Below are 11,017 nucleotides of genomic sequence, written 5' to 3' on the forward strand. Positions count from 1 at the left end.
TTTTCTACATATGACTATTTAATCTATTTCGGCTGAAATGATGTTGGGAAAGTGGTGCACAATGAGTAAAAAAAACCCAAATTTGCATTAAAATGCATTAAAATTAAAGAAACAAGCCTTTTTTTGAAAGTATAAGGATCAGACACCACCTGTGGTCTCAACATGATCATGTTTCTGTGGCAGCTCCTTAATGTGTCATGTAGGTATCAGTTCTTTATCCAACCCTGCTCATGTATTCTTTACCTATAGGCCACATAATGTACTGTTTTGACAATATCGCTGATGTGCCAAAAATATTTAGTTACATATCTTTTTTGATGGGATAAAAGAATGAATGTCTTAACATTAGTTTGTAAGGCCGCATGCAGATTATGCTGTCATGTGAATGCACAAGTATTATACTTGATGGGTACTTGACAGCAACAGGACACACACATACATACCCACAAGGGTTATCTGGCCATGGTCATATAAACAATCTAAGGTCCTTCTGTTCGGCTGTTCCAGTGATAAGAAGAGAACTGACAGACTGTGCACCATGCAATGATCATCACTTTACCATCACAGACGATGGGATGAGAATAAAATCGCTTTGAATTAAAGGTTGTGTTCTGTAACTGAGACTTAACTAAAACACAAAATAAAAGAGAAGTCTTTTTTTTTTCACATTGGATGGTACACATCTTTCAGTGGTACCCCTTGAGAATTCATTATAAAAAAATATGCCAGAGGAAGTATGAGAACAAGGCAGAGCGTTTCTGACTGTCATTAAGGCTTGTGCAAACTTTACTTAAATCATTCGACACTTGGACTCATTGAACCATGAGGTACAACCATTCCCTCTGTTTCCTGATTGGACCGTATCCATGAAACTTACGGTAAACTTAGATTAACAAGGGCCCCTTAACCACATGTTGATGGAGCAAAGAGTAACCAGCGACCTTATCTTCTACGCGCTGACTCATGCCTTTATAACAGGAATGGTCAGTGGTTGAGATTGCTGCAGGCTCAACATTTTGCAGTTCATTATTCGGTCACACTCAGCAAGCTCTGGATGTAAAAAATTTGAACTGAAAAGCACAAAATAAGTTATTTATTGCATAAACATTTGTCATATGTGGAAGTGCTGTGGTATAATTTGCAAGTCAGTACTCTTTTCCAGTATTGAGTGGGTCAATTTAGTCTTAACAACATAAACTGTACATTATATATTGCTGCACTGGATAGAGATGTGGATTATAACTAACTAACTTCCAGACATCAAAACGAATCCTTGGACAGACAAGTGCAGTGTTCACTGAGCTTTGGATCAGAGTCCTATACCTTTCAGAGACTTTTCCTTGATCAATGATGCTGCAGGAAGACTGTGCTGGGAAGACTGCGGTCTGATGTCAGTGGTGAGGATAATGATGGATGATGATGGTGAGGGAAGCTGATGTAGTGGTCATGAAAGTAGGTGGTCACAGCTAGAGGAGGGCCAAGCAGCAGGCACAGCCACACTAAACCGTTGCCATAGTTTCCCTGGAAATGGTTTCCTAGGAATACTGCAACCAGGAGCTAGAAGGAGAAGAGACAGCGTTAGTTAAAGAAATACACAGATTTAATAAAACATAGCTTCTCCTCTTGCTCAACCAATAGTACATATTAAGTGTGGAGGGCCAGAGAATACACAGGTTAAGATGTTCGTCATGATCATGAAATAATATCTCTAAGGTAAAAACGACACCACAGACTTCTCCCACTATTGAGCACATATTCCCAGATACTATAAATATCCCTGTCAGTCTAAGTGCATTCACTTTCCTACCTCCACGGTTTCTACTGTTCATTTTACAAGTAATATCAGTGCCGACTTTGGATCTGAAAAACTGAGAGGTCAGCTCTGCACGCCACTTTTGATGTGTTCTTAGCATGATAGAATAAAAAAAAAAGCTTTTATTGTTTAATCTGCAAAGCACCAATAAATCACTTAATATACTTTAACAATTACAATGTATTAGTTTCTTGTTTTGTCCTAGAAGTAAAAGTACTCAATACATTTGGCATTAATGTTGATTTTAAATGTTTAAATTATATCCTGTAACAGATTTGTGGCCACTGGGAGCAGAAGAAACAAGTTGTGAACAAACACTGACATACTTTATCATCACCTTTAAAGTGGCTACAAGTTTATCATAAGAAAAAAATCTCTCCCTGTTACTTCTTAACTGGCTAATGCACTACCTACTGAAACTTTACCTGGGAAAATGCAAACATAGGCTCTCCTGGTCTGCATGCTGTAAATCGCTTCATCTGATTTCAAGGAGTGTTAAACTGGGATTGTTTCATAACAAGTTAAAAACTCCCTGTAGTATGTTCACAGTGTTCACCAGTTTGTCATGAGCAGTGTCCGTCAGGTGCTGAGCAGGTAAAGTTTCTGATTCAACTGTTTAGCGAATGTAAGTCCTCTGAAGTTGGACTCAGATCTTAGTGCACCAAGTGAGACAACAACATTGCTGTGTAAGCAGAAGCCCTCAGTGCCTGTATCCCCATCCAGGCAAATGATCACCAGCCTGCACTGGTGTGATAATTCTCACCTCAAATACCATCATGAGGAAGATCCACAGACGACAGCTATGCAGGGGCAGAGCGATCATACACTGCAAAGAGCACAAAAACATCACAGCAGGTTATTATTTAATTTGTTTGGACCTTCTAATCTTCACACAAGGAGAAAAGTTCTTACTTTGCACTAGAGATCCAGTCTCTCTTTGAAGATCTGCAAACCTACCTCACTATCTAATTAATGTGAGTAATATATGAGTTTTGTTTTATGAAAACGACCACGTTTGTTTCTTGCTAGTTTGCCACGTCTTGGTTGTCAAGATTCTGTACAAAAATATATTGATGCTCATCTTAAAAACCCAATTCATTACAGATTTGCAACATCTTATGTTCTCTGCAACCAAACAAATGAATCACAATGAAGAGTAAAATTTGCTTCATGCAGTATCAGACTGTACCTCACAAAAAGCAGCTGACATGAGAAAGACCAGCAACTCAGCTCGTGATGGGGGCACGTTCTTTTCCACCAGCTGTGTGTATACATGTCTTCATACAGGAGAAGACAAGGAGCAAAGACATATAAGAGTTAACAACAAAGTGTTGGGGAAATTATTTCGTATTCAGGTCATCTAAATTTGAGGCTTGTTTTATCTCTGTTAGACTAAATTACCTGTGACACCACCTCTGACAGGGGATATTCCAGTTCTTCCAGAAAGTGATCAAATTTGTAGCGTTCCTGTAAATTAAATGATGAACCATAATGAGCTAGTGCTGAATGTGCAATCAACACAATGTGCATAAACAGTTTTTGCGCAACTGACCACCAGTCTCCATAAAAATGACGATCACCAAAGCACAGCAGCTCTGCAGAAAAATTCAGGAAGGAGTGACTCAAGAAGAAGAAGAGGAGCCAGAGGAAATGGGTCGGTGCCTGACAAGAAACAGCAATATCAGTATACCATTTAACAGCAATCTCTCCTATCCTTAGAACTATTATTGTGTCATTTGCAACTGTGTGCACACTTTTATCTCTAATTATCATGGCCAAACATGCCCCACCCATCCTGATCATCATCACCATCTGTGACTGCTTTCTTCACAGACACCTGTTTAGATGATCATACACTGGCATCTTTTATTGGCTCAGTGCTTCGTAGTTCTGGGAAATCCAGACTGATGTTTCGTAACATTGAAAATGTTCGCTCAGAAATCACTCACCACCAGTCCCACAAGGTGCTCCACTCTCATAGTGATGTCCATACCCTGGGTAAAAGAATGAAGATTAAAACAGAAAGTGAAATCTGCAGGTGTGGAATTTGTGTTTATTCCTACAGTCAGGAGGAATTATGTTTCACTTACAGAGAAGGAGTTTTCTGATCTCTGGAAGATTGGCTCAATCCACTGAGAGAGAAAAAAAGACCCAGTCACAAAGTGCAGTAACAGCATTTAGTGTAAATTTACATCACACAGTTAATACAATCAGGGAGAATCTCAAAAACATATACAGCCATGTTAGTGGTTCTATGAGGCTGTACTTCAATACTAATGTTACTAACTGTGCTAAATACTATTGTTGGCATGCTCACAATGTTAACATGCAGGCATTTAGAGGGTAATATGTTTACCATGTTCACCATCTTACGGTTTAGGATGCTTACATGATTAATTTGTACTAATTAACACGGTAGCACTGAGTACAGTACTGATGGATATGTCATTCGTTTTTTAGGCATTTAATTAAAGTTAAAGTATTAGACAAACTGTAATTTTGACCAGATGATGGCACAAATTGAAAATTAGTGAATGAAAGTTATTACAACTCATCATGAGTGACAGGAAAACTCTGAAGGAAAAGTCAGAACATCACCAGAGTCATTATGATACATCGTCTGAGAACCATAAGTGTCTAATCTTTAGCGTAGGAGCATCACCAGAGTCTGTAGGATCAATCCTATGTGCACCATGAACTTCTGTTCAAAATTGCATGGCAATCAATTTGACAATTGTTGGGATAATTCAGTTCGACCAACAAACTGATATTGCCATCTCTACAGCTTTGTCCTGAGCACAGCTAAAAACAGTCAAATTATTGGAAACAGCATTTCAAGTCAAAAGAGAAAATACATTATAACACTAAACCATCATACTGATATACTATTGTATAATACACTGCTAATGTTGACATTTAAATTAACTGATATTGACATTACTATTGAATATGTGCCCTGGAGGGTTTGCATATGTTCAGATAACTACGCAGCTGACTGTTCCTAATTAATCCCCTTTAGCTGGATGACTTCTTATTTTAGCTACTATAAGCAGCTACAAGCTATACTGTCCTCCTTTACTTTTAAGGTGCATTAAAGAAACATGTATTGCATTGGATGACAAAGATGGTGCCAACACAGAAATTTTATATAAAGAATATATTGGCCCAAAATCTGGATAATCTGGATTTGGAAATAAACATGATGACCTGTGTGGATGACAGATCAGTCCTTGTTTTTTTCTTTTTTTTTGATAACCATACAGCTCATTATCCCTTGATATAGCACAGTGCAGTATATCAAACGACACCATAGCAGAGCCAAGTGTACCTCCTCTGTATGTTACTTCTGTCACACAGTGTAGCAGAGTAGTTTCTTTAATCATTCTGTGTGAAAAGCCAAAACATAATTCTAGGTTTTCTGTCCATATTATATGAAAACTGAGTAAAGTATCTGCAACTGCAATGGACAGAAAAAACACAGATCCCATTACAACGTAATAAAACATTTAATGTGATGGTCTTCACATAAAAATAGCTACATAGGAAAGTAATGAAGTTTTTTCTATCTGTGCTTATCAGGATGTTCATCTCCTAACACTGGTCCTGCGTGTAGATGTTTCCCTGCTTCGACACACCTGCTTTGGATTAATGGGTTGTTATTAGACTTCTGCAGAGGCTTGATAACGAGCTCATCATTTGAATCAGGTGTGTTGGAGCAGGGAAACATCTAAAACATGCAGGACAGTGAGCCCCAGGTCACGGGTAAGGAAACACAAGCTAATGTTTTGATAATTAAGTTTTGTCATTTCAAAAAGTTGCAGTGGATTAAACAGGAAAAACTGAGGGGGATTTATAACATGTTATGCTATTTATATCATTTTATGTTATGTTATGAACACACGTGGTACACTGGTAGCATTGCTATTCTACTAAACAATGACATATATCAAACTATACTATTAAGTTCCTAGATAAGTACACAGTAACATATTGTACAGTACAGGAAGAACTTTATCCAGCTGTTGTACCTGCTGCACAATGCCAACCATGATCTGGATAATGATCACCTAAAGGTAGAAAATAACACAGTTAATAAGCTTATGCATATTCAAATGCAAAAGAAAATAGAACAACAATGTGTGTTGTTTGATTTGTTTTTATTTAGGCATTTAGCTATTTGTGACGGCTGTAATTATTAGTCTCATGCTCGCCATAAAGCAGTATGGGATTTTTTTTAAATTTTGGAAGGAGACAAGGTTCAAAAAAGGAACTTATGTGTCTTGCGTTGCTGCAGCTAATAGGAGCTCTTATTTTGTGCCATTTCAATGCTTAAAAGTGCATCACACCCTCAGTGATCTGCTCACCATTTCCAGCAGCCTGTGCAGTAGTTTATTGATGCGGATCTTAGGAGTACATGGGAAATCTCTCTGGTAGCACAGAGTGGGGGCAAGGAGGAAATAATACAGATCTGAAAAATAAGGAGGACAAAATGTGTCATCATACTGTAAGTTAATGCAAAGAAATCAAGAATGAATGAAAAGCAGTTTCACCTCTGAACGTAAGGTGCTCACTGTGGGCTTTCTGGGCAACAGAAACGTTATTGTCAGTCCCTGAAAACACACAGATATAAAAAGCAGCAGTTGTTGGATTAGTTTCTGTTTTTGTTTCGAAATCAAATCAGTATAACTTGTCATGCTGGAACAGCACCTGCAGCAGTTAAATGAGCCTGTCGGTACCAGCGATTAGTTTCCTGGTATGAATAAAGCTTCATCCCCAGGGCAATGTAGAACCAGAGAGAGAAGAACGCTCCACCTGGCGGACAAACAACAGACCCCAACAATTACACAACATGCACTACAAAATACAATTGATTTATGTTTGTGTTTTGAAACAACTGGAAAGGTCATTATCTTTTTTTAACTTTACCGTCCATCATTACAAACACATTGTTTCACTCCAAACATTGATCTAACATACAGAAGTGTATTCTAACATGTACCCACAATAGTAACGTCTTTTAAGGTATCAAATGTGTCAGCCTGAACTACGAGGTAAGTGTAACATGGTGCATCTAGAAATTTCCATTTGACAGAATGATGAAACTGTCATATATTTTGTATAATTTCCTGAAAATGCAAATATCTGACTGAACTCAAGTCCATTAGCTTTTGGTCAAATTAAAGTCATCATCCTGTATTTAATTTTCAGTGACTGCATCATATATGTACAGTAAATATGATGATGCATGTATATAGTTGTTACCTGTTGATATTGTAGGCTCATGCAGAATGACTGCAGCAGGAAAAAGCAGGAGAAACCCCAGATTTGTGAGATGTAAATGATGAGTGTTGGTGGGGGACAACATACCCTGAGAGAAATGCAACAGAAATGTTTACATTTTTGATTATTTTGAGTTGACAAATCACTTGATAGTATACTAATACATCTGTTTTTTAACTACTAAAACCTGATATGGTGTGACATATTGTTGATGCATATTCAGAACAGCCTTGATCAAACTGCACCAGTCTCACCTTTTCCTGAGACCTCTCAAGGAGCAAAGCTGTAATGGCAAAAATGTTCGCAGCTGGAAGAAATACGGATATTTTGGTAATTCACATTCTCATTAAGCTTGTGTGTGACATCAAGTGTGTTGTGTTTATAATCCAATCCCAACCCAGAGCTAACATCAAAATCTGTTTGCAGTACTCCTGCATTTATGAAGAAAAAAATGTCACTTGACTCTGCATTGGTTGGCTGGCTGAATCACTAACTAAAAGCTGATCTAATGTAATTTTATTTTTATTTCTGTGGCTGTTGGCATTTCTGCTGTAGTTCTATCTAAAAGACTTTCTCACCCAGTATGAGGTTGACAGACGGCCAGTTACAGTTGTCCTCAATGAGATGCTCCAAGACCTTTTTGACATCTATCAAAAACCCATGTCTGTTTAAGAGAAGGAAAATAAAGGACAAAAGTCTTATAAAAATCATGTATATGGAAGATTTTTGATCACATGATATGGTAAACAAACTGCTGATAAAGTGGACACTGATCTAAGATTTGTTGAAATCAAACTACTCTTTCAAGCCGCTGTTTCAAAGGAAAAGTCTGAACTTTCACTCTCAAGATAAAATTAGATGCAAGAGGCTCTGTCAGACTGTGGTTCAGCACTGAAGTGCTTTGAGCTAAGTGCTAACCTAAATGCTAACATCAGTATGCTAAATGACACAATCAAAATGACAATGCTTACATGCTGATGCTTAGCATGTGCAGTATTGGTTTATAATCACTATCTTAGTTTAGCCAGTTAGCATGCTAACATTTGCTGCTTAGCACTAAACACAAAGTACAACCGAGGGTGACTGGGATGTTATTAGTTTATTCATAAAACAAAGTATTAGGCACATTTAAGTCCTGATCCGGTGATGAAAAGTGGCCTGTAATTAGAATTCATCCTCTGGGGACAAACATTGCTGTCTGAAGGCTGAAAGGCTAAAATACATTGGCTGCACCTTTTAATTTTAACCATAAAGTAAACAGCTCATTGCTGTTTTTTAGTCTGTGTCCGCGTAATTTCCAGAAGACCTTTTCACTGTAAATCAAGATAACCTAACCCTATTTGAAGATTTCAGCAAACTCCTGCCATGCCTATGTGCACACTTGTTAAATGAGGATGTGGAAATGTATTGGAAATCAAAATTCAGTGTGGCTTGAAAATGTACAGTGATTAATGGGTTGAATGTGTATGTATTTATACTCACTGTATGAAATTCTCCAAGAACAAGTGAGCATGAGTCAGAGCCTGAAAATCAGAATTACACACATACACAGGTAAGTCATAAATTAGTTAAATCAATCAATAAATCAATTTAAGTGCTTTATAAATCAGGAGAAAGTGACACATATCTATCAAGTCAAAAGGGAGAAATGAGAAAACTGACCAGGAGAATAATGATCCAGTTGAGGATGCCTCTGTATCTGGTGAAGCTGCTGTTGGAGCTCAGCAAAGAGTCCTGGACACGATGACAGCTGGACAAAGAGACTTGTTTTAGTCGTCAACATGTGAGGTGTGTTTTTCAATACTGCTTGAGCAATTGTCACCCCACCAATTCTGTTGTGACTGCACCTTTAATCATCATTGATCAGATATTCCTTCTGTAGATGGATGTGTGGATGTCAGCCTATTACCTGTAGCAGGTACTGTGCTCAGTGTTGGTGTCTATACTGATGTTACCAACATATTCTCACATTCAGAGTTGCAAAAATCCTCCACCCCTCCTTCTCCTATTATCTCTGAAGTGTCGTCTTGGTCAACTCCAAGAACATGACAGCTTTGCACATTCACTGGAGTTCCCCGGAGAACAAGAACAAACACAGTCTGGACAGGATGTAACAATGCTGCAGTGATCATAGGTTTCAGACAGAATTGGACAATCTTGGTTTTTACTCATTACCTCAGCTTCAGTGAGTCCTGATGTCTTATAGTATGTTAATCATTCGGAAAAAGCAAAAAAGACAGATACCCTATACAGCAGGACACACACGAGTGAGCATGCATGACAAACATATCCTGTGAGCTGATAGTATTGTGATTTACAGCATGGTTAATGATGTATCAAAGTGGTTATAATTCTTAAGTAGTTATAATACTTAATAATAGGTCTTAATACTATAAGACCTCAATATATTTTGGGGTGGGGGGCCGGGTATAGGAATGGATCTCATCTCTAAACTCTGCAGCACTAATCTAATAAATGCCACAAAACATAAATAAAAATAAAAAGCAATTATCTGCAAATACTTTTTGAATTCTATTCAATCGAATAATGTACAAAAACAAGTTATTTATTGTTCAAACTGATAAACTTCATTGTCTTTTTATATTTAAGCTCATTCTAAATTTGATGTCTGCGACATGTTTCAAAAGGGTTGGAACAGGAGCAACATAAGGCCGGAAAGTCGCAGAATACTCAAAAAAAAAAAAAAAAAATTAACATCATTAAAAGATTCAGAGAATGTGGAGAATACTGTGAAATGCTAAAAACCAATACTGAATGCCTGTGGCAATACAGTAAAAACCCACATAATTGTATAAAGGACACTACATGGTCTCCTACAAATACAAGTTAAGATTCTACCATCCAGAGAGAAAGACATATATCAACAATATCCAGAAACACCACTGACTTCTCTGGGCCCAACCTATTCTTACTTTGAATACTGAAATCTTGCATTTGTCAGTTGACAGCTGTAAAAAGATGATGGAGGCAGCGGAGAAAGCTTACCAGAGCAGAGATGCGTAGGGATGTTCTTGTTCACTTGGTGGATTAGTGGCAGAAATGGGAAGACTGTCATAAAGGTTTGCATTGTCTTCTTCAGCGGAGGAAGAGGAGCAAACAGAGGAGAACCTCTTCCTCATCGCAGCAATCTCTGTTTGTCTACTGGGGTCAGTTCAGAGATGCTTCAGTTCACTTAAAAAAAAGAGAAATGGGTTTATCATATACTTTGCTCTGATATATCACATCATAATCAATGTCTTACCAGATGATAAAGACAAAATATTTAGGTAATACCTGCTTTATCTGAGAGTAAACAAAAATTGCAGCATTTTAATGTTTGGTTTCTTTCCCTCTACCCTGGGCACAGTTTCTATTCCCAAATATCTGGTGCCATGGCAGGGTATAGTCAAACTTGGTAAGAGAAAACAACAAATAGTCAGAAAACTGTCAAAAAATTGAAATTTTTACAATCAATGCATCCTATTCTAACCTGTAGAAATTCCCATGATGATGCTTTTAGGGCAATGGGCCAAAGTTTTACTGTATATAATCATGCATATGGATAAACATCATCAAATTGTTGTCTCAATCAAACAATACTAATATTTATTTGGCTTTTGATTAAACCCAGTGATCTGAGTATATGCCTTATCCGCATACAGGGAGCTGGGGGGGTTATATTTATTATGATAATATTTCCTGGCATTTTTCATATTGTATGTGTTATATAAACTTGATCATTTTTAAACAGTGACTGAGTGGTGTCTGGGACTTAAAGCTGCATCCAGCATCATTTACTTGCAAGTTGCATCTTCATAGTAGGCAACCTGCTGTCCTGAAAAATTCTAACCGATTTGTTTTAGGAAATTACCAGTTTAACATTGTCTCGCTAATCTACAGAGATGCACATTTCATAACACATGA

The 11,017-nt window shown here is 37.6% G+C and overlaps 1 protein-coding gene across 1 annotated transcript; it reads right to left on the bottom strand.

Annotated features, from left to right (window-relative positions):
* Window positions 1-663: 663 nt before the first annotated feature.
* Window positions 664-10,238, bottom strand: LOC146316222 (diacylglycerol O-acyltransferase 1-like). Its single transcript, XM_084734248.1, has 17 exons — window positions 10,100-10,238; window positions 8,756-8,843; window positions 8,576-8,616; window positions 7,672-7,757; window positions 7,348-7,400; window positions 7,076-7,181; window positions 6,521-6,625; window positions 6,364-6,423; window positions 6,178-6,281; window positions 5,842-5,880; window positions 3,904-3,945; window positions 3,763-3,807; window positions 3,366-3,475; window positions 3,215-3,280; window positions 3,003-3,090; window positions 2,577-2,639; window positions 664-1,557 (listed from the first exon to the last, which is right to left on the bottom strand). The coding sequence occupies exons 1-17, from the start codon at window positions 10,231-10,233 to the stop codon at window positions 1,345-1,347; spliced, it is 1,443 nt and encodes a 480-aa protein (XP_084590374.1). The 5' UTR covers window positions 10,234-10,238; the 3' UTR covers window positions 664-1,344.
* Between the last annotated feature and the right edge of the window lie 779 nt (window positions 10,239-11,017).

The sequence above is a fragment of the Lutjanus erythropterus genome, chromosome 13 (genome assembly GCF_056507025.1).
Source record: "Lutjanus erythropterus isolate fLutEry1 chromosome 13, fLutEry1.hap2, whole genome shotgun sequence".
NCBI classification, from domain to species: Eukaryota; Metazoa; Chordata; class Actinopteri; order Lutjaniformes; family Lutjanidae; genus Lutjanus; species Lutjanus erythropterus.

What these genes read in the sequence shown, in the direction of transcription:
- LOC146316222 (XM_084734248.1), bottom strand. Translation starts at nt 10,233, where the DNA reads ATGAGGAAGAGGTTCTCCTCTGTTTGCTCCTCTTCCTCCGCTGAAGAA. An exon ending in AGCACCTTGTGGGACTGGTG is followed by an intron (nt 3,476 to 3,762) that starts GTGAGTGATTTC and finishes GTTTCTTGTCAG; the next exon opens with GCACCGACCCATTTCCTCTG. An exon ending in TCCTCATGATGGTATTTGAG is followed by an intron (nt 1,558 to 2,576) that starts GTGAGAATTATC and finishes TTCTCCTTCTAG; the next exon opens with CTCCTGGTTGCAGTATTCCT.